The sequence below is a fragment of the Armigeres subalbatus genome, chromosome 2 (assembly GCF_024139115.2).
Source record: "Armigeres subalbatus isolate Guangzhou_Male chromosome 2, GZ_Asu_2, whole genome shotgun sequence".
Lineage (NCBI taxonomy): Eukaryota > Metazoa > Arthropoda > Insecta > Diptera > Culicidae > Armigeres > Armigeres subalbatus.
This window is the reverse complement of record NC_085140.1, coordinates 195920936-195944706: the sequence shown is the minus strand read 5'-3', so window position 1 is coordinate 195944706 and position 23771 is coordinate 195920936. Positions and strand designations below refer to the sequence as shown.

Below are 23771 nucleotides of genomic sequence, written 5' to 3'. Positions count from 1 at the left end.
GCACGCACCTACCGACGTCACAACATTGCGCTCGTTCCTGGGTGCAGTCAATTTCTACGGCAAATTTGTACGCGAAATGCACCAATTACGGCATCCATTGGACAACCTGCTCAAAAAGGACACCAAGTTTGAATGGAATCAAGAATGTGAAAACGCTTTCAGCAACATCAAGCGCGTACTGCAATCGGCTCACTCCAACCCGGAGCAAGAGATCATCGTAGCAGGTGACGCTTCCAAAACCGGAATCGGTACGGTATTACTGCATCGCTTTCAGAACGGTAACATCAAGGCGGTGTCACATGCTTCAAGATCATTAACACCAGCGGAGCAAAATTATAGTCAGATCGAAAAAGAATCGCTGGCTTTAGTTTATGCCTGCACAAAATTTCATCGGATGCTGTGGGGTCGTCATTTTACTCTGCAAACGGATCACCAACCTTTGCTGCGAGTTTTCGGCTCTAAAAAGGGAATACCTGTCCATTCCGCAAATCGTCTCCAACGATGGGCGCTGACGCTTTTGGGACACGATTTTCATATCGAGTACGTGTCAACTCAAGATTTCGGCTACGCGGATGTACTTTCCAGGTTAATCAGCAACCACCAGAAGCCGGATGAAGAAGCCGTTATTGCAACGATAAACATAGAAGCAGATGTCAACGTCTCTTTCCACGATTCTTTCCAACATCTGCCAGTCACTTACGCCATGCTGAAGTCCGCCACCAGTAAGGATGCTGTATTGAAAAAGGTAATTTCGTTCGTTCAGAATACCTGGCCCGCTCGTTGTGATAGTATCGACGATATCGAAGTACGTAAATTTTTCAGTCGTCGAGAGTCCTATTCTCTAATCGACGGTTGTGTGATGATGGCAGATAGAATCGTGATACCAACGCTTTTCCAAAGAAGGATCCTCAAACAAATCCATCATGGACATCCAGGCATTAAACGGGCGAAAGCAATCGCTCGTGGTATTGTTTTCTGGCCAACGATCGACGAAGATATCGAAAACTACGTCCGGCGGTGCACAAGCTGCACAAGTGCTGCCAAATCTCCACCGCAAGCTCAATCACAACCATGGCCTCGCGCTGAAGGTCCTTGGCTACGTCTTCACATCGACTACGCTGGACCTTTGGAAGGAATGTACTATTTAGTCGTTATAGATTCATTCTCAAAATGGCCAGAAATACTACAAACTCGCTCTCCCACTACTTCAACCACAACAACCTTCCTGCAAGAATGTTTCTCTCGTTTTGGAATTCCGCTAGTCATCGTGTCGGATAACGGAAGTCAGTTTTCAAGTGCTGATTTCCGCACCTTCTGCGAAAAGTTGGGAGTCATTCATTTCCGAGCGGCTCCATTTCATCCGCAATCAAACGGACAATTTATTCTTTGTTAGCAATGTACTATACACTCTCGTTTTCGAAGTCCATTATTTATAATTTCAAATAAAAATGCAACTACACAACGTTCAATTTGAAATCCATGCGAAGGATTTTCTACTTGTATTTTACTAAACATTTACGAATTATTCCTCACTGTTACTTTCCTCTCAGTTCCAACTACTATGAGTGTTTGTGTGTGTATGTGTTCTTCATAACTATAAATATAAAATATGCACAAAAATATATTATTGTTTTCAATAGTTCCACCTCGGTTCATATTATGTGTACACACCTCCTGACTCTAACATCTGGATAACACTACCGCAGAAAATACTAACTATGTACAGAAACAAGACCTAATCACACTCTCGCGTTATGTTTTTTTTGTTCTTCAGCTTTGTCCTCTTCCAATCTACAAGTGGGCCATTATCAAAGATTAAAATACGAACATTGCTCGCACGAAAAACGAAACACCTCGCCCTATGTATAGTTTTTTCATCAACTTTTCGAAAGGTAGCTTCTTTTTAAATATAAGTAGATAGATAGTAAACACGGCGACGATTATTTTAGCTTTTTAACTTAAAATCAAAACATTATATGTGGTGGGACGCACTCAGATAGGATTAATGTGTGAGATCTTTAAATGTAGAATATTGAATATATTTTACTTCCACTGTCCATGCGTCTATTACTTCTGTGTAAGATTTCATGTATTTTGTATGCTGTTCTGCGTTCGTCTGATTAGGTATTATAATTTGTTTACACTGATTCTCATGCCTATGGTAAAGCGAAAAAAAAGATTAGAAACATTAAACGACTATCTTTCGACTATATCTAGGGTAGTAGATAAAATAATCACAAGCACATATTTTGCCCTCCCTTGAACTCTCGTTCCTAAGCTTGCCTAAAAAGTCTTCCCTTCTCACTAAATTTCCCAAAAGCTGGGACCCCAACTCCATCCTCTGCTACCGTTGAACGCTAATTCTGAGTTGATACATTGTAAGACAAAAACATTCCCATTTCCCGTTCGCTAGCGTATGCGCGGATCGAATTGTCCGACCTATCTATGTAATTTGTTGTATTAGTATGAGAATATATGCATGAGGTGGATTATAAACTGTATTGCGTAAACCGTGAATTTCTTTTTCCTTAGAAGTAACCAAAAACTATACTTTGTAACTGCAAATTTCACCAAACTAAACATCTACCTATGCCCTCGCTATACTCTTTTCCTAATCATGATCCATTACTAATTATATTTGTACGCAAGCGAAGAGGGAAAAAACATACAAATAAATCCTAACGACAATGGTAAGACATACTCTTCTAAATAAAGCATTTGTTTGTGTATACATTTCCGATAAGGCAATTCATTGAGACATGATAATTATTAAAAAAAAAGAAAGGCAAACTTGGTCCGTCTCATATTCAGACCCAAAACAAAAACATGGGGAAATTTACAAAACCATACCCATCATCTACTTGCGACTATTAAAAAAGGCGATCCCAGCGATCACCGGACTGTCCAACCGCGTCGATCTACTCGTTGAACCAAAAGTGTTTGTTCGCGATCTGGGCCGGACTGAGGGGTGCGAACTGGCTGTACTGCGTCGGGAATTGAATGTGCGCCGGCAGCGGATGCGTCGGAAGAACCTAGTGAGGGATATAAAATTGATTACTAACAATGTTGGAAGGTACTGTTTTCTGTTTGATGCTAATGTTGCTATATGTAATTGTTACAATCTTAATATATAAACATAACAGGATAAACAATTAACACCAAACAAAAAAACAAATTAATATAATGGACGTAGGTACTCTTGTTGGGGGGAAGCCCATACACTGCAAAAAAAATTTTACACATAAAAGACTTTAAAGTATGCTGTTTTGAATATAAAGTATTCAAATATGACTTCAAAGTACGCTCTTTCGTGGGAGAATGGGACTACACACAAAAAGGAATAAATATTATGCACAATTATGACTATGTATTATTCACAAATGATTAACTTTTATGCATAAAAATAGGAAAAATGTGTAAAACTTATGCCTTTTATGCATCAAATTTTACTCCTTTTGTGCGTAGTCCCATTCTTCCGCAAAAGAGAATACTTTCCCACAAAACGACTAAAATGTGTAAAGGCCATTTGGCATAATGTATTGGGTACATCTAAGCCAATTTGCATAACGACCATTTGGCATAATCGTTGAAAGGACGTATCAAATAGAGGGGTGAGGGTTCTGGGTCATTTGGCTTAACGCCATTTGGTATAACGGTCATTTGGCATAACGGACGTTTGACATAATTATAAGCTTCAACAGAAGAGTGGATCATTTGGCATAACGGACATTTGACATAATTTGGAACTGTGAAAGAGAAAGGGTTATTCGATGTATTTTTCCACATTCATAAAATCAGGGTTCAGTATCAGATCGAAGAGAGCAGACGCGTGTATTTACTCGTAGTTTTGCTTTGGTGCTGTTTTGTCGTGCGTGATATTGGCCGACAATGTCTAACATAGTTGAAGTAAAGAACACTGGCGTTCTTGTTTCCTGACGGTGCCTCTCAGCCAACTTTGGTTGATATGGCCCGTTTTGTGAAGTCACAGAAAGGTGATAAGCTGACTATGGAAACGGCGTATAAAATCGCTGATGAAAAATCAGTATTTATACGTCTCAAAACCAAGGAGGCGTTCCACTACGTTAGGTTTTTTACGAAGTGTGCCAAAAATGGCGAACAATTTGCTCTGAAAATCATAGCATTCATACGATAAACTTGAGGTCGTTGAGATGGATCGTTGCGATGAAGAAAGCACTGCGACCAACTATCCTGCTCTCGTACAAAAACTTGGTGGAACATTTCGGACACATCGTTTCCAACAGCCACTGAGTATTTCCGAAACCTACCAAGCAGGGTTGTTAATCGTTAATTTAACGTAATCGCCGATAAAGTTGATTGTGATCAACGTTATCGGTTGCTACGATAACGATGAATCAACTGAATTATTATCGGAGTTCGATAAATTAACGTAAGTTAACTCGATAATTTTGCGATAATGGGGTTACTAGATTACGCGAATGAAGTTGGTGTAAAATTTTGACAGAAGTCGAGATTGAAATATTTTTTTTACAGCTGGTTGATGAGAGTTAATTTTGATTGAAGCGGGGCACTCTAAATATATTGCTTAATGCCTGCTACTCCACGAAACGATGAGAAGTGAGGTGCTCTGTTGGTGGTTTGGAGTTTTTTTCACTATGCAGCATATATGTTCCAATAAGAAGATCGCAAAAATTTGCAGTACCCAGGCGGACTTAATTCTCTGAGACAGTGACACTTAAATATAAATCCGCTTTTAATGAGAGAGCATGATGACTTTCCCTTGCTAATCCTTATCGTATAAGCAAGAATATTCACCTGGAATCGGAACCCCTCGGCAATATATTGGGATTCAAGTACTAAAAAATTATTTGATGCAGCGATCTGTTGTGGTGCATTCCAGGCAGCACCAGTAACGTGTAAACATTCTCTCAACAGTTTGGTGTACTAGCCTCGTCACCTATTCAATATGATTTAGTTGGACTAAGCAGTTTAGTCTTTGAGTCATAAAATATTCATATAGGGTGCTCCGGATCTTCTAAACAGAAGTTTTGTTAATCATGCTAGATTAAACAAGTATGGGTAGATATTCAAAATGCTCTCAGATTCTCTACTATGAACAACTGCGGCTTTGTAAGAACTTTAATGATTGAATAAAAATGATTTGGTCAATTCGGTGACCTCCTCGAATCCCAATTTAATTCCAGGATTTAAAGGCGTTTCTGAATATTGTAAGGCGATACAATATTTTTTAAATAGTTTTTTAAGTTTTTTAGTTTTAAATGCAAATCCAACTTGTGAATATTTGTACTTTGAACTATAGTACATGTTACAGTTAACTCGATAATTATCGATAAATCAACGAGTACTCGATAACGATAACGTTAATTCAACGCTCACTTTATCGCCAACGAAGCATTATCGTAAAAGCATTATCGTTATCGAAGTTGGCGTTAACTTAACGACGATAATTTATAGATTAACAACCCTGCTACCAAGTATACCGAAAATCATTATTCCACTCGGAAGTCCAGGGAGAAGATAATCGTTCAAACATTTTCCGTTGCTTTTGGCGGCTGAATTGAATACCATCCGTATTTTTTCCGGTTTGTGGACATTTAAAACAAGGAAATGTGGCAAAAACCATAGTTTGCGATTGCTCCAATCTACTTGCTGCCAAGGAATTTGTATGACGTAACCTCTTGATATGACCTAATGATTTCGTTGTACTGCTCCGTTAGATTTTGTCGCTTTAGCCGCTTTTCGACGCATTCCAGATTACGCAATGCAGTACCAAGACTGCGCTCCATCACCGACTCATCATAAACATATGGTAGTCCGATTTCGTATCGTTCACCAACTTTTTTAATACTGTTTTTTGCAATATCTATAGCACGGTTATCATCAACACTCTTCTGATTGTTTACATTATTCACACACACTCCGAAATTGTCTAAAGCCATATTACTCCGTACCAGTTCGGCTAATTGTTCTTCAACACAAACATTCACAGCTTCTTCTTCCGTTCCACAGAGTTTGAATCCCAAACCTACTACAGGACCGTGTAACACCCAGCCAAGGCGAGTTTTGCTGATTATCGGTGAATTTCCATCTGGTGCGTAGTGTTCCCGTAGTGTACCACAATTAGCCTCCCGTTGTTTTGTCCAATTAAAATAGTTGGCTGACTACCGGTGATTGTTCGTCGGTCAATAGATAAGAAATACGGATATTTCTGTAGCATTCTATCAGCATCCCACTGTTGGTATGGAATACAGAGATTCTCCAACGTTTGTACGTAATCTAGTTCATACTCAGGCCAACCCGGAATGTCAGCACTGATTTTTAGCTGAACAATTTCAGAATTTTCTTCTTCTCTCCGTATGTTACCAGTTCAAGTGAATGATACTGGACTTTTTCGACCGGTTACTCCGATGGCAGCTGCTATGTCAACTTCTATCAAAGTCAAACTGCTACCGTCGTCGATGAAGGGTAGTTGATAACACGCCCTTCGGTACGATCTTCAACGACTTCTCCTAAGGAATTGAAAGACTCCATACGGTGCAATAATTTGTAATGACGTCTCGTACAATCACTCAATCCACCAACCGCAGTATTGGTACACTTTGCGTTATGCTTCTTCAGGCATAGGAAACATAGACTGTGCTTCCGTGCTGCGTCCCAGCGTCGATTTAAGTCCATTTTCACGAAAATAGGACACTTTTCAATCTGATGCTCACCAGTTTTACACACCAGGCAGGTCCTCGTGTTGTTCTGTACTGGTGTTGGTCTGATGTTCTCCTGCGCCGAAGCTTGTTGCCCGATGTGAGCATTCTTAACAACCGCTACCTGTCAACGTACCCACGCCGAGAAGCCATCCAAGTTATGAACAGGTACATGATAATCCTGCTGGATTGAACCCCACTGCATACGCAAATAATCCGGCAATTTTTGTAACAATTTCCCGAGGACTGCTTCCGCATCATGATTCTTGGCTTGAAATGATCCGATATTTAATAACTGCAACATTCTCCACTAGATTACTGAACTCAAGAAAGCCTCTCGAGTCATGTACAAACTTAAAGTTCGATACCTTGTCTAGCACTTTCTGGAGTGATTCTTTGACACTGCCCCGAATGTCACTAACCCGAATGTCACTAACCCGAATGCCAGTACCCCGAAAGGCTATTGCCCCGAATAACTCGCTACCCCGAATGGTCACTACCCCGAATTATCATTACCCCGAAGGACCATTACTCCGAATTTGTCAAAAAAATTAAAAAAAAAAACATGTACTCATTTTCTTGCTCACCTTATTACTTTATTAGATTGCGTTTCAATAATGAAGTTGAAAATAGAAACTAATCAGCAGTGTTGTGCTGAATTATTATCAGACGATAATGATTGCAATTTCCATATGAAAACTTTTCACGTGAAACCATTAGGCGAGTTGTCGCCTACTTCTCACATTTTGTACTCAAATTATGATTAACACAGAACTTTCATTCAAACCTTAATCTTTACTAGGGATCCTATAATGAGAGATATGCAAATACTTTTCCAGGCGATTACAACGCTGTTACTTTTGTTAGCAAACGCTTCCAGTGCACTGGCCGCAGCGCAAAATGTTGAAGCTTGTATATGACTTTGCATTTGATAACAATTTGGAATATGTTTGTCTGTCCACTAACAGTGTTTAAATAAGCATTATCACTAAAATAAAAGTGCAATACAAATAGGCGAAACACGATACATAAGCTAGATTACTTCTACTCGCGAAAGTAAAACAAATTGTTTATTCGATGAAACTTTTCTTAAAATCTATTTCAATACCTCTCAACCTCGTCTCAATCTGCAACAATAACAACGTTCATTTGGCTCACGTTTTGACAGTTCTCAATGCTCGATTGGCTTACAATGGCCGCTTTCGCATATCTCTCATTATAGGATCCCTAATCTTTACTATGATCTGCTAATTGTCAACAGTCCCGTTATATCTTCTATTTGGCGTTATGGTTTCATGGTAGTAAGGAAAAAGTGTTTAAAATTTAACGGTAAAAGCTTAAAATCAAGATACGATTTTCAAACGATTGTTAATCGCTGGCGAGTTTTTATCACTTGATAATTGAAAAATAAGATTGCGGGTGAGTTTGATCATCCTCGATTTTTTGAAAATTTGATTTTTCCCAACCCTGCTAATCAGTCAAAAATAACATATTCAGAATAATCATTATGAGTCATTTACTCACCCGTCTTATTCCGGGCTACCGCGTTGTTTGAAAGAAGAAAACATTTACTTTTTCGCCGCATCCCGGCCAAATGCGTTCCTTTAAAGATAAGTTATTTACTCTTCCACCTTATTCCGGGCAAATGCGTGTTTTAAAATGAGGAGACATCCACTATTTCGCATTATTCCGGACTCAAGTGCGTGCTTCAAAAGGTGTCATTTACTCCCCCACTTTATTCCGGGCAGATGCGTGCTTTTAAAGAAGGAAGCATTATTCCGGAGAAGCGGATGCTTTCAAAGAAGGTGTCATTTACTCTTTCGCATTAGTTCGGGCAAATGCGTGTTTTAAAAGGAGGAGGTGTTCACTGTTTCGCATTAAGAGCCTCGCACATAGGATTCGTTTGCGTTGCGTTTGACAGTTTTCCCATATGAAATGTGCCAAACGCAACGCAAACGTATCCTATGTGCAGGCCTCTTTATTCTGGGCAAGCACGTGTTTCAAAGGGTGTCATTTACTCTCCCATCTTATTCCGGGCAGATGCGTGCTTTAAAAGGAGAAATTCATTCTTTCGCATTATTCCAGGCAAGAGCGTGCTTTAAAAGAAGGTGTCATTCATTCTCCCTTCTTTTTCCGGACAGATGTGTGCATTAACTCCCTGGCATTGTTCTGGGCAAGCACGCTTTACAAGAAGGTGACATTTACTCTCCCATCATATTCCGGACAAGTGCATAATTTGAAAGAAAAAAGTAATTTACTCTCTCACCTTGTCCCGAGTAAGTGCGTGTATTGTACTTAACGCATTAACATTAATTGTTGCTGAAGATATTAATATTAATTTGGAACGTTTTCTGATCACCGTACATGACTCAATCATTATTGATTTATTGGAATCTATCGGTGCGTACAACTTCTAAAGCTCAAAGTAAAGATGTAGCGCAACAATGAAGAGCAGTATGAAGCGAAGAGAAATTGAAATTATAGCAGAGCGCCAGTTGTAAGAACAGCATTGTTGAAATCGCTGATTATTTTGCCTAACGTCCACCAGGAACAGCTTGGTAGTAGCATGGTGACTACTCTACCAAGACAGGCAAAATAACAGCGATTTCAACCTACTATTATGCTGTTCGGCGCATGAGAACAGTTCTAGCGATCGGTGGCTTGTGCGGAGATTCATACGAAAGTCGCGCTACTTTTGCTTCACGCCTCATCCCGCAGCTCTTACTTTGCCCAAGATGATCTTATTCGAACCGCATTTCAATTTTTGCCATTCCTTTTTGCCAATTCGTATTCTAATTGGGAAAGTTTTTTGATCACCGTACATGACTCAATCATTATTGATTTATTGGCATTTATCGGTGAGTACAACATCTAAAGCTCAAAGTAAAAGGGAGCGCAACAATGAAGAACAGTATGGAACTAAAAAATTTCAATTTCTGTTCGCTTCATACTCGTCGCTCGCTTGTGACACCTATCCATACTGTTCTTCATTGTTGCGCTCCCTCTTACTTTGAGCTTTAGATGTTGTACTCACCGATAAATGCCAATAAATCAATAATGATTGAGTCATGTACGGTGATCAAAAAACTTTCCCAATTAGAATACGAATTGGCAAAAGGAATGGCAAATTGAAATGCGGTTCGAATTAGATCATCTTGGGCAAATTAAGAGCTGCGGGAAGCAAAGTAGCGCGACTTTCGTATGAATCTCCGAACAAGCCACCGATCGCTAGAACTGTTCTCATGCGCCGAACAGCATAATAGTAGGTTGAAATCGCTGTTATTTTGCCTGTCTTGGTAAGAGTAGTCACCATGCTACTACCCAAGCCGTTCCTGGGTGGACGTTAGGCAGAATAACAGCGATTTCAACAATGCTGTTCTCACAACTGGCCCTCTACTAAAATTTCAATTTCTGTTCGCTTCATACTCGTCGCTCGCTTGTGACACCTATCCATACTGTTCTTCATTGTTGCGCTCCCTCTTACTTTGAGCTTTAGATGTTGTACTCACCGATAAATGCCAATAAATCAATAATGATTGATATTGAATATCCGTTCTATAGACAGGACATGTGTTAAAGAAAAAGAAAAAAATGCTTATACTGAAAGTCACATCACGTTTTCACAAATTCATCGTGAAGGTCGTGAAGCCAAGGTCGTGCTTTCATTCTCTTTGTTGGTCTCTGGCATTCGCTCTTTCGCATTATCCCGAGCATTCCCGGCTCAAATATTAGGATAATTGTTAGCATATACAAAAGTAATAATTAAAATTATTGCGTAATATATTTATATGATTTTCGGGGTAATGGCTTTTCTGGGTAGTGGGGTATTCAGGGTAGTGGTCATTCGGGGTAGTGGAATATTCGCGGTAGTGACCTTTCGGGGTACTGACGTTCGGGGTAGTGACGTTCGGGACAGTGACATTCGGGTTATTGTCATAGAACCACTTAAAGTTCGATACCTTGTCTAGCACTTTCTGGAGTATAACTTTGCTGTCTCCATAATTTCTCTCCAAGAGTCCAAAGTACGGAGAACGTCATTGGTGAGAAGCAACATTTCGACGCTTTCTTTAGCTGGTCTATCCAAACACTTACGTAATCGCATCATGTTTTCGGCATCACTGAATTCTCCGTCTCGGTCGACCGCCGGAACACTGTTATAAAGCTTGGCCATTCCTCCGGATTTCCTGAGAAACGAGGCAAATCAAATCCTAATAATTGGCGAGTTAACAACTTCTCAAGTCGATTTAAAGCAGGATTGTTCACGGGAGGATGCAATGGACGTTCATGTGACACTACCTCATCGGGGATCTTCGGGAAACTTAGGATTTCTTCTTTCGCATACGAAACACTTTTATCAACCCAGTCTTTTACTGTCTTGAACTCATTTTTCAACGTATTCTTTACACTGTACAAGGAGCTCGCTTCGGATTGCAGGTCCTGATCATCTAACCTTGCTTGGAGAATTTTGTTCTCAATTTCTTTCAATTTGAGGTTATGTTCCGCTTCCATCTTGGCTCTTTCTAGCCAAGTATGTTCTAGTCCAGTATGTTCTTCTTTAGTTCCAGTTCTTTTTCTGCCTCTTCAACGAACGAACTAAACGTCGATCGAACACAACACTATGCATAGAAACCGATCCCGACGCACTGATAGCACCTTTAGCTTCCAGTTCTGCTCTGAAGCCTGCTGATTTCTTTCCATTTTCTTTAAAGGTTCGTCGTCCATGGTGCGCCCAGGTTCGCCACTAGGCGATACAAATCCTTTTTCGTAACTGTCGTCGCGTCACCGTTTAACAACTAAGCGAAAATAACTGCAATTATGGTGTATATATACACAAGGTATGCCGCCGATGTGTCGCCGGAAATTCCAGATTCCGGCTTGTCATCCGTGATGACAAGGTTCGGAAAGGTCAAACGTACTGTGCGTGAACTATTCCCAGCAGAATATCAACTCGATATGTTTACTGGGGTCCATGGCATGTATATAGAAATCAAGAAGACAATTCCGGAGATCCTTTACTTCCGCAATTTCAAGGAAAGTCCTGTCCAAAGATGCTAGAACGACGGAGCTTCCAACAGCAGCCAAACAAAGAGCTTGCTAAAAACGTTTCAAAGCAAGCAAAAGTAGAATTTAAAGCTGCCACCGTGATAGATCGAGTTGTGCCCGGCAGCATCAAGCAAGAACACCAAAAATTGGCACAAAGTACGACAAAAAATACAACAAAGCGAAAACGTGCATCTGATGCGAAGTCTGCAGACAATGCTACGAAGAGCAATGGCGACCCATTGTCCAGCGAGAAAGTAAGTAGTACTGCGATTATATCAAATGCGCTGCCTGTAAAGACTAGGCACAGAATCGCTTCGTATGAATGGATAGAGGATGACAACGAGCAAAACCTGCTGATAGCAGAGGACAAGATTAGGTTAGCAAAAGTAATGAAGTTCAATCAAAGTTAATTGCCTATTTCCGGGAATTAAACCACCCAACTTGGACATTAATTTACAATGTTGTGAAAACTCATATGTGAATATGTACATTATGTGGAAGATATTGATTTGGAAAATGTATTGAAGGTAACCACTTTCCCTTCGATGGGACTCGAACCCGAACCCAACTGTAGGGTCATGGGTTTGAGTCCCATCGAAGGGAAAGTGGTTACCTCCAATATATTTTCCAAATCAATATCTTCCACATAATGTACATATTCACATATGAGTTTTCACAACATTGTAAAAAAAGAAATGAATTTGAATATAGATGATATGGAATTGTATAATACATGTCGTGTTTTCCTACACGACTGAGCCTAATAAATAAACCACATGGAAAAAAATCAGTGTTCTTATATCAGGATTCACTCACTTCGTCAGTATATAGAAGACACTAGCGCGGGGGTGAAAAATTCATTTTCAGTGCAAAACATAAACATACACGGTGGCTGCCTCCTATAAAAATCCAAGATGGTTGAATCATGTTGGCCTACTGCAACACCTGTTTGCATTTATCTTGCATAAAATACAGTCAAACCTCCATGAGTCGATGTTCTATGACTCGATATCGACTCAAGGAAGCAAATTATGCCATATTAAAAAATATTTTCTGGGTTACTGTGATGGTCCCTTCAAACGGCTTTCCAAAAATTTGCTATTCCTCATCTCGATATTTTCATAAGTCGATGGTCCCTTCAATATCGACTCATGGAGGTTTGACTGTAGCACGATTAATGTTCTGATAAATTTAAAGTGATGATCTAATCCATCGTTGACCTATTCCAGGCGCTGTCTTTTGAAGAAGAGATCAAATCCAGCATTGCCTTGATCCAGACAAGCGCTTGCTTTAAAAGAAGGGATCACATCCATCATTGCCTTAATTTGCACAAGCGCTTACTTTTAAAGAAGAGATGACATCTACAATTACCTTAAGCTGGACACGAACCTTCTTTCAAATAAGGTGGACCATTGCCTTAAACCAGGCATTTAGAGAAGAGATTGCGTCGATCCGGGCAAGCGCCTACTAGGGGTCGTATTAACCATTGCTTTCATCTAGACCAGCGCCTACTTTTTAAGAAAGGATCTTATTCGCCATTGTCTAAAACCGAACAAGCGCTTATTTTTAAAAGAAGGGGTCACATCCACCATTGCCTAAATCCAGCCAAGCGCCTACATTTTAAGAAGGGATCATATTCACCATCGCCTCAAATCGGGAAAGTGCCTGTTTCTGAAGAAACGATCACATCCGCCATTGCCCTAAACCGATCAAGTGTCCACTTTCAAACAAGGTTTCGTATCCATGAAAACAAATTTATCAAACTTGTTACCAAGTTTGAAGAAACAGAAATTACCAGAAATGCGAGTGTTACAATTATTCTATGGTTGTCCGACATTTCGCGGTAAAACATTCCGCGGTAAACCATTTCGCGGTGTACCATTTCGCGGTCTGTATCATTTGGCGGTAATCTGTTTCGCGGTTTATACAATTTGGCGGTATTCCGTTTCGCGGTATATACTATTTCGCGGTTTACAATTTCGCGGTGATCCGTTTTGCGGTATTCAAACTTACCTTATCTTATTAACTTTTTTTTTGTATTTTTAAGAGTTTGCCATTCTTTTCTACCAACTCTTAATTTTCTCTTCTTTATATGGCCGTTTCTTTCATTGCGTTTCCCTTTCAATTATTTTTCTCTTTTCTTTTACGCATTATTTTATGTTATTTCCAAAGCACATATACATTATTGTCAATATGATAATTAGATGTGTGAGCTTTGTCACCAAGATACACTATTTCATATGATAAAGGTCGCTGGCTTAATACCTTAAAAGGCTATGGTATTCTGGTAGAACTTAGAAGATGAAAAAACTGAAAATTATTCATAAGGCAAAATGTATCTTCCTTTAAAATGTTAGCCGCATTAGGCGAAATATCATGTGCTGTCTTCTTCAAATGTTCGCATTTGCCCGGTATAACGAAAAATCTGTTGTTTCGTTTTCTTTAAATGTTTGCATTTGCCCGGTATAAGGCAAATTATGATGTTATGCCTTCTTAAAATATTTGCATTTGCCCGGTATAAGGCAAAGTGTGTTGTTTTGTTTCTTCAAATGTTTGCATTTGCCCGGTATAACGCAAAATGTTAGGTTTTGCTTTCTTTAAATGTTTTCATTTGCCCGGTATAAGGCGAAGTGTGTTGTTTCGCATTCTTTACATACCATCGTAGGGGGTGACAATGGGTCAAATGGGGTTGAGAATGGGTCACTATTTCAACCACTTAGAATGCTTTTAGATTGGATTGAGGGCAAGAAGACTAAAATATAAGAGACCTTTTGGACGATTTTGCTCTTCGACCTCCAGACTGCCGGTGAAAGTGATGACCCATTCTCACCCCAGACCCATTGTCATCCCTGTTGCGGTGCCGGTAGTCGTATTTGCAAATATGTTTTGCTTCAAAACATTGTTTTTGTTGAGATTTGAATTTATATAAGTCTAATGTAAACTGGCTGGGTTCGATTCCCGGTGCCGGTCAAGGCAATTTTCGGATTGGATTCGTGTCAGCCTCATGATATACGAATGCAAAAATGGTAACTTGGCTTAGAAACTTCGCAGATAATAACTATGGAAGTGCTGAATGAACACCAAGCTGCGAGGCGGCTCTGTCCCAGTGTGGGGATATAATGCCAATAAGAAGAAGAAGAAGAAGAATGTAAACTCAATGATTATTCGCTTTACATAATAATTAGGTGAATTTTGAGGCTTTACAAAGCTAAAGAACACATTATTGAACTACTTGTAACATTAGTAAAATTAAACCTGCAAATTGGTATTGACCGCGAAAAGTTTCACCGCGGAATAGTACTAACCGCGGAATGGTAAACCGCCAAATGATATAAACCGCGAAATGTTATACCGCGAAATGATACTGAACGCGAAGTGGTAGACCGCGAACTGGTACACCGCGAAAAGGTTAACCGCGGAATGTTTTACCGCGAAATGTCGTACAATCTATTCTATCATTGGTGATGGGTCGGGTAGGGATAGTTGACTGATAACTCCTCCCCACACTACCTATGCTTTCCCCTCAGGTGTATGTTTGCATATTTCCCTCTACCCTTCCTCGCAACAAACATACGTTCAACCAAATAAACTCAACACTCAACAAACCTGTCTACTGGAAGCATTGTGCGCCGGCGGTGGCACTACCCGATTGTATGTCTGGTATGGTGCCTGCGACACAAATACCGCCGATCGCCGGTAGATGTCTCCCTGCGCGTAGATGTCCTGCTGCTGCAGCATCGCTCCCGGAGAGCTTCCTAGCGGTGTGTTGGAGCTCTGTTGATGCTGGCGATAGACAGGCGCTCCCCACGACGAGCCACTTCCGCCGGTTGGAGTGTTCTTGGCATGAGCATGCGGAGGTGCCGCTCCCAACGATGGGCCACTACCCATGGGTCCGCCACCCATGCTGCTGCTTCCCTGATTGATCGACGAAGACGAGGACGACGACGATGGCATATAGGCGGACGATTCCCGCTTGTGGCCACTGCTGCTGCCGCTCTGGTGACCTCCTCCGTAGTGCGACGAAGAACCCGGCGGAGCCCACGACGACCGTTTGTCCACCTGGGGATACTCGTACGCAACGAACTCCGTAGGTTCCTGCTTCGGCACGTGCAACTGATTCGTAGACGATGATAGGAGGCATTCGTTTTGCGCCATCGCAAGCAAACGCTTCTTCTGTGACTGACCAGCGTGGTGCTCGTATTTTATGGCTGCAATTATGAGAAAAACAAGAATTTGATTACAATTGAATTAAACGTAAGGATCATCGCCAAACTTACTCTGATGTTTGGGAGTATTACGTCGATCGTTCTCCCCATCGCTGTCTCCAACGGTAACACATGCTGTCGAAGTGGACGCCACCGCTGTGCTCTTGCGCTGCCGGCCGGATCCCGACTGACTGCTGCTTCCTGCTCCGCCGCACATGCTGCTGCTTCCAGCCTGACTTCCACTGCTAATCACACTCGGGTGATGCTGCGACTGTTGTGGCGGTTGTTGGTGCATGTGTGGCTGTGGGACCTGCTGCAAGTGATAATGCGGATGATGGTGGGAGCTGCCACCACTTGGTGGCGGAGGCTGTTGATGTAAAGCTGCCAACGAAGAAGACGACGACGAATGATGGATATTGGACGAGGAAGAAGATGGCTTGATGCCACAATTGCTGCTGCTACTTCCACCCATACCACTCATGCCCATATTTCCACGGCACTGGTTGGTGGATGAGGAACTGCTACTCGTCGACGGATGTCCTCGCATGTGCTGCTGGCTGGAGCTTGGACCGCACATACTGGTAGACTGGTGCTGCTGCGATTTGGAACTGCTTGTGGACTGCTTAACTTCCGTAGTCTCATCCTCACTATCCGAGATGGTGATCACTGCCGTGGGAGAAGGAGTATCGTGAATTGTGATCGTTTGCTGTTTGCTATGATGACTGCTGTGACTATGGTGTATGTGACTTCCGCTGCCGCCATTGTGGTGGTGACCGCTGCTCGATCCATGATGTATGCTGCCACTGCTCATCATCATGCCGCTACTGCTGCCATTGCCTCCGTACGACGAAGACGAATGGTGAATTTGTACATTGTTCGATCCGCTCAAGCCGCTTCCACTGCCACCACCCATCGATCCGGAGTCGATCTGCTGATAGTGATGATGGTGGTGGTGATTTCCACTGCTACCGCTGCTGCTGGCCTGTTGCAGTTGGGACTGCGCCTGCTGTTGCTGCTGCTGCGACGATGACGAGGAGGATGAGTGGTGGTGGTGCTGCTGGGGCGGAATCTGCTGCTGTGGTATTTGCAGCTGATTGCTACTGCTGCTGCTGCCGTGATAGAATGACGACGAGGAGGATGATCCTCCAGCATCGTGGTACTGCTGGCACATGTGGTTGTTCCGATTGCTGTTGTACCGCTGCTGGTGGGGAGGGGTGTTCTCCTTGACGCGCTTCTTCACCGGCGACAGTTGATTGTTCTCCTTCTTGTCGTGACGGGAGACGCTGGAATAAAGAATATGTAGCAATTAGAGGCAACATGATCAACATTTTAAATCATCAAGAGATATTTTCCTAGGACCAGTATTACTTATGTTGACAATACTTACACCAAATGATGTACCGGTGATTCCTTCTTCGGTTCGGGATGCCGCGTCTGGATGTTGAGATGCGGCTTCGGGTAGATTTCCTCCACATTGAGAAATGGCGCCGAGTCGACTATTAGCGAGTGCGGTCCGGTTTGCTGTGACCACGATGGCACAATTGCCACCTGGCGACCACTCTGCGGCCAGGCAACATTCGGTTGAACCGCATTGGTCAGCAACATCCGCTGGCCCGAAGACGGTTCGACCATAGACACAGGAACAGGAACATTAACATACTGCTGCGGTGGGACCTGCAGTGGCGGCTGCATCGTGGTGCCTCCGACAACGACGTGCTTCGTAGGGCTGGGCATCGTTTGGTACCCTGGTGGGCACAGGATGCTGGACACCAACTGATGCTGGAAGGCATCCGGCCGACCGTTACTGTACTGGCCACCGACATTTCGGCCCCGATAGATCTGGTACAGATGGTTGTCGTATGTGGGACCACGCTCCCGCACGATTCTTTGAACCTGGTTGTTGAACGTGATGGTCATGTTCTCGGTGGCGTTTGGAACGAAGTTTGTCACCAAAGTGGCCGTCGTTGGTTGAACGCTTAAATTATAACTATTGAAGTTTTGGAAAGAAGAAACAAATAACAGACAATGTAGACGCTTTACAATAGGTTAATGGTAATTTAGACAAACAATACTATTTAGAAATTGCATGCAAGGATTAAAAAGACTTTGTGTTGTCAATCAGAATTGCGAATATACTCACGTGTGAATCATTGAGTCCGTCCTGCGGCACACCTCCATCATTTGGACGGACGCTTTGACGTTGTTGCAGTGGGCATAGTCCACCAGATGAGCCAACGTCGTGAAGGGATGGTTCAGTGCTTCACCCGGTGTGATCCTCCGTTCCTGGTCGATCGTTAACATGCGCTTCAGCAGATCGATGAACTCCCGCCGGTCAGTCTTTTCCGCCAGCAGCTGGCCACCTTCGATATCGGTTGGCACGTTCACCTGTCCGATATCGTCCAGACAGTTGAAGATGTACTTTCGAGCCTCTTTGCTTTTGTTGTTGGTTTCCGCCTCGTGCTCCTCCGGTGTCTTCAACCTCCAGAAGGGATAAGTGGAATCGACATCTCGGTAGAAGAATTTGGCCGTTTTACTGGCACTGTTCAGCATGTGCTCTGTAGGGAGACCCTGCGTCTGCGAAATATACCTGTGGATGATTAAGGTTGGTGTTATAATGGTTATCTAATTAGGGCCGTAAGACGTCTCATAACTAAATTTATTGAAAAACAAACAATTGCAGATTTTTCTATACATATTTATAAATTATGGGTAGATGGAGACAAATAAACAATTACCTTATTTGATCGTATTCTGACGAGCCCGGATACAGAGGCCACCCGAGAAACAGCTCCGCCACGACACACCCCAGCGACCACATGTCGATGGCTTCGCAGAACGGCAACCCGAGGATGATCTCCGGCGCCCGGTAGTAGCGCGACTGCAGGTACGTGTTGCACACCGTTTTGCTGACGTGAGATGCCGAACCAAAATCGATCACCTTTACCCTACATTGGCCAAGTACAGAGCGAATAACGAGTGGAACAATCAGCCGTGGAGAAAGTGTGAAAAATTAGAACGGATATAGTATTTCAGTTCAGGTGATAACACGGAAGCGCCAAAACACTCACCTATACGGTTGCCTAACCGGGTCGACCAGCATGATGTTTTCGGGCTTCAGATCAGCGTGAATTAAGCCGAGTTGTTTCAATTTTAACAGCGCCGTTAAAACCTGTAATTAGAAGGCGGAGAAGTGAAAGAGCAATGAGAAAATAGGTAACAATAAAAATAATAATAAAGAAAGGTTATAGAATGGGCGGTTTTGTGCTTCCGAACGATGGCAGAGCAGAGCAATACTGAATTTTGAATGAAGCTCGAGGGAGGTAGTGCCGGGGGTATGCAGCACTGCATATTCAAATTAAATTTATTTACACTCGCTTAGGCAGATCCAGAAAGAAAACCGCTAACCAGCGGTTTACGATGCATGTGTTGTACAAGGTGAAAACCGTGTTATTATTTAGGTAAATTAAAATTCATGCTGCGAGTCGATTTACTTTTAAGCTGTGTATTTGTGGCTGCTCCAATAACTGAATACATCTCCCACCATAATAGCACAGCGCGTGGATTCGAGCTTGGATTTGAATATCAAAACCCAAATAATTGAATTAAATCATTATGCTCCGCTGCATAATAGACAAGCTCTAGACGGCTCTTAATATCCCAAGAGCAGCGTCACGGTCTCAATAATTTTCAGTGTTGTTTTCATTAGCTACCTACTCCACAGCGTTTGATTTGGTGACAAATATACAGTTCACTTCCAATCAAGATAATTTATATTTTTTTAGTTTGTGAAACAGTTTAACGAACTCTCCTATGTTTTGCAGTCACCACTTCTTGAACTCGTCTTTGGATTCAGCCATTCCGTCATCGATTATTAGGACTGGATCTCCGTCTTCAACAAGTTTCGTTCAACTAAATTATTTAATTTGTTTTGTCAGCATGAGGAGATACTACCGCACCCAACTTCCAGGAATTTATTAACGCAGAAACTAGATCTTTGGAGGGCACCATCTGGCACCCTTTCCTGAGCTAAGAGCTGTTTTGTCCCCCATCGTCCAACAGCAGATACGTGAGACTGTCGATTTACAACATCTTCTGCTTCAACGACCCATGTTTACAAACCTTTGTCGTCCAGTTTTCGATCATTGTTGTACGCGGCTTGCATGACGACTCTCTTTACGCACCATTCTTTCCCACGCACCGCCCGTGTGAGGTGCTCCTGGACCCTGGTAATATGAAGATCTCCAGTGGAATTATACGACGGCTGACCAAACGAGTAATGCACTTCACACATGATGGCTTTGCTAAACTGTAAGCAACCTGTTAGTTGGTTAGTTAGTTGTTAGTTGTAGTCCCTGCCCTTCGTATTACCCCTTTCAAATCGAAGTTCAATAGCAGACACTAAAGACCATCACCTTGCCATAACCCTCTGCGCGTTTCGAAAGGACTCGAGAATGCTCCTGAAACTCGAACTACGCACATCACCCGATCCATCGTCGTCTTGATCAACCGTATCAGTTTATTCGGAAATCCGTTTTCGTGCATTAGCTGCCATAGAAGGTTCCGATCGATTGTATCATATGCGGCTTTGAAGTCGATATATAGATGATGTGTGGGCACGTTGTATTCGCGGCATTTCTGCAATACATGACGTACGGCAAATACCTGGTTTGTGGTAGAGCGTTCACCCATATATCCCGCCTGGTACTGCCGCACGAACTCTCTTGGAATTGGCGTTAGTCGGCGGCATACAATTTGGGAGAGTACCTTTTGGCGGCGTTCAGCAATGTGATTGCGCGGTAGTTGCTACAATCCAGCTTATCGCCCTTTTTGTAGATGGACACACGACACCTTCCATCCACTCATGAGGCAGAACCTCATCCTCCCAAACCTTGGTAATTATCCAGTGCAGCGCTCTAGCCAGTGCCTCACCACCGTGTTTAAACAGCTCTCCTGGTCAACTCCATTGGCTTTGTTGTTTTTCAGCCGGCCGATCTCCTCCTGGATTTTTTGGAGATTCACAGCCGGAAATCGCATGTCCTGCGCGCGTGCTCCTAGGTTCATTACCATACCGCCGCCGTTGTCTCGCCACATCGCCATTCAGGTGCTCTTCGTAGTGCTGCCGCCACCTTTGGATTACCTTACGCTCGTTTTGTAAGAAGGTTCCCGTTTATGTCCTTACACATATGAACGGTTTAACATGCTGCATTATTCTCCTCAACCAACTGCTCACATTTGCCGTCATAACAATCATTTTTCTGATCCGGGAGCACCGTGCCTAGTGCAGCGGTTCTTCCAATGGCGGATCGAATATCTCTCCAGCCATCTTCAGCTGCGCCTAGTTGCTCTTCCGTTGGGAGTGCCATTTCCAGCTGCTGCGCGTAGTCTACCGTCTTGTAGCCGCCCAATGTTTAGCCGCGACGGACGACTCCGACGCGTGTTGTACATCGTCGAGAGTTTTGAGCGCAGACATACTGCAACGAGGTCGGATTCAATATTCGCACTGCGGTAAGTGCGGACGTTCGTGATGTCGGAGAAGAATTTACCGTCAATTAAAACGTGGTCGACTTGGTTTTCCGTTACTTGATTAGGTGATTTCCATGTGGCCTTGTGGATATTCTTGCGGGGGAAGAAAGTGCTTCGGACTACTATTCCGCGGGAGGCTGCTAAGTTTATGTTGGCCGTTGTTGTTCGATACGGTATGCAGACTATCCAGTCCGATGACCGATCTATACATTTCCTCCCTTCCTACCTGTGCGTTCATGTCACCGATGACGATTTTGACATCTCGCAGTGGGCATGCATCATATGTCTGCTCCTCGATTCCTGCTTTTCCACTTTCTGTACTGTCCAGCAGATTTCCTGCAGCATTTCCTGTCGCAACCTGCGAAGCCTAGCGACTTGCAGTTCCATGTTCCAAGCTTCCAATCGTGATCCTTTATTCGTCGCCTAGGTCGTTGCCGATTGTATCGAGTCGTATTATCTTCTATGTCGTTCGTAATGGTTGTTTTTAAAGGCGGCTTATTGGGCCTGCGCAAACCTCCTGTCTTGTCGGAGGGCCGTCGTGTCAGGTCTGTTTAGCGTCCTACCTAACACCAGGACTTGGGCTTGTGCGCTTTGAGCGGCACACGGTCGCTTTATCGGAGCTTACAGCTTTGTATAGAGGTTTAACAGAGCCAACTGTCAAACCCCAAAACATCCTAGGCAGGCACCACAACTCACAGATGGCTTGAGGAGGGATCGTCAAGCCCTTGGACATAATCAGCGCTGCCCCAAAAAATAATAAATAGATGCTCTTCCATGTATAAGAAATAAATTGCCTACAATATTATTTCAAATGCGTAATCTTTCGTAAAATCTGGAACATCCGTAAAAGTGACCAATTCCAAAAGTTAGCGTAATAGATTATTATCAGCCAGCGACGGCGGCGGGGTGGATTTCCTCTTTGAATTCCTTCGAAGCTTCTCCAGGCGCTTCTCCGGAAGTTGGTCCAGGAGTTCCTCCTTCGGGAGTTCATCAAGTAATTCATCGGAAAGTTCTTAAAAGCATTACTCCGAGTATTCTTCCGCAAGTTGCTCTGGGAACTCCTGCGAAAGTTGTTTCCGGAAGTTCTTCCGGGAATTCATCCGGACGTTCCTTCATGAATTCCTTTAGGAATTGGCCACTTTTACGGATGTTCCGGATCTTCCGGAGTAACAGTTCGGGTACATTAGGCGATCACAGAAGACTTTAACTATTGATTGCATACATAATTCCAGGGGCGACTCGTCCATACGTTCTACCTGTTCATGGAACAGGTACGTCATTTCAGGTCAGAAGTAAGAGGGTAATGTCTTGGCAATTAATTATTAAGGCGAAATAATTTATTCAGGTAAAATTTTTTAAACAAAGCTTCACATAATATTTCCAATGATTTTTAACATCTGCAGCATCTAAAAACTTAAAATATTGCGTGAGGCGAATCGCTGTTGCTCCACATGCTTGCAGCGGCGAGTCAAATTGCAGCTAAATAGAAAAGAAAAGAGACACTTAGAAAGCTTTTTGCCAGATCGTACGATCCTACTTGTGAGAGAAGACCAACAACGGCACTGCCGAAGTCAAATTCAAAGTTTTGCGCCATGACAAATGATTTCAAAACAATTTCCTCCTTGGTATGCTCCACTCGTTCTCCGCGCGCAGAAGAACCAGCGTGAAAACGTTGCCAGCTTCTCCGTTTTCTCACATCATTCTCTTTCGCATGCAAAGCAAAACGTTTAAAAGATATTTTAGTTACTGAATGAAGATTGTCGCTATCGTTAACAGTCCGAAACATCTTTTGCTGGCGGGGATAGAGGAGCTAATGTCAAAGAAGGAAAATCCATACGATTTGAGCAGGTATATACCACACATGTTCCGGTTAACAGAAGCAAAAGGGAACCGAAGCGGCAATCTTTATATAGTAACTGAAATATCTTTACGTTAGATGCAAGTTCTGCTATGCGCGCGGGGAGTCAAACCCGTTCGACGCACTGCAAGAACAATCAACGACTTTTGCGACACTTTTTCGGTTGAAACTCGATCGTAGTGTCAGTTGTTGCTTTGCCGAAAATGCGCACCGCGCACGCTTTCGCGCCGAAAGATTGGAAAGGCGTTTGTTTATCTTTTTCTCATGTGGAATATACAATGCATCAAAGAACAATATTAAATTAATGTTTTGTTTCAAAAGAGACATTAAATAATGCTTTTTACAGAATACTCAAAATCAACCAACATAGAGAAAAAGGTATGGTTTTCACTAGAATTTGAAAAATTAAATAATGGAACACATTTCAGCTTCTAAATGCTGACT

The 23771-nt window shown here is 42.7% G+C and overlaps 2 protein-coding genes across 3 annotated transcripts in view; one reads left to right on the top strand and one right to left on the bottom strand.

Moving 5' to 3' along the window:
• The first annotated feature begins 76 nt into the window (after window positions 1-76).
• On the top strand, window positions 77-1393 carry LOC134209475 (uncharacterized protein K02A2.6-like). The gene has a single exon (XM_062685457.1). It carries the CDS (start codon window positions 77-79, stop codon window positions 1391-1393), a length of 1317 nt encoding a protein of 438 aa, XP_062541441.1.
• A 71-nt stretch (window positions 1394-1464) lies between these two features.
• Window positions 1465-23771, bottom strand: part of LOC134211460 (homeodomain-interacting protein kinase 2-like) — a 72875-nt gene continuing 50568 nt past the window's right edge. The window contains exons 3-9 of one of the 2 annotated variants that reach the window (XM_062688330.1): window positions 19015-19115; window positions 18682-18891; window positions 18087-18533; window positions 17334-17933; window positions 16019-17229; window positions 15348-15949; window positions 1465-3032 (exon numbers count right to left, since the gene is read on the bottom strand). In XM_062688330.1, the coding sequence (XP_062544314.1) occupies window positions 2919-3032; window positions 15348-15949; window positions 16019-17229; window positions 17334-17933; window positions 18087-18533; window positions 18682-18891; window positions 19015-19115 (3285 nt within the window). In that variant the 3' untranslated portion in view covers window positions 1465-2918. The remainder of the gene's footprint in view (window positions 3033-15347; window positions 15950-16018; window positions 17230-17333; window positions 17934-18086; window positions 18534-18681; window positions 18892-19014; window positions 19116-23771) is intronic. The other variant, XM_062688328.1, reaches the window with a different exon arrangement.

Bases quoted from the DNA above. Each gene is read 5' to 3' on its own strand.
- LOC134209475 (XM_062685457.1), top strand. From the start codon at position 77: ATGCACCAATTACGGCATCCATTGGACAACCTGCTCAAAAAGGACACC.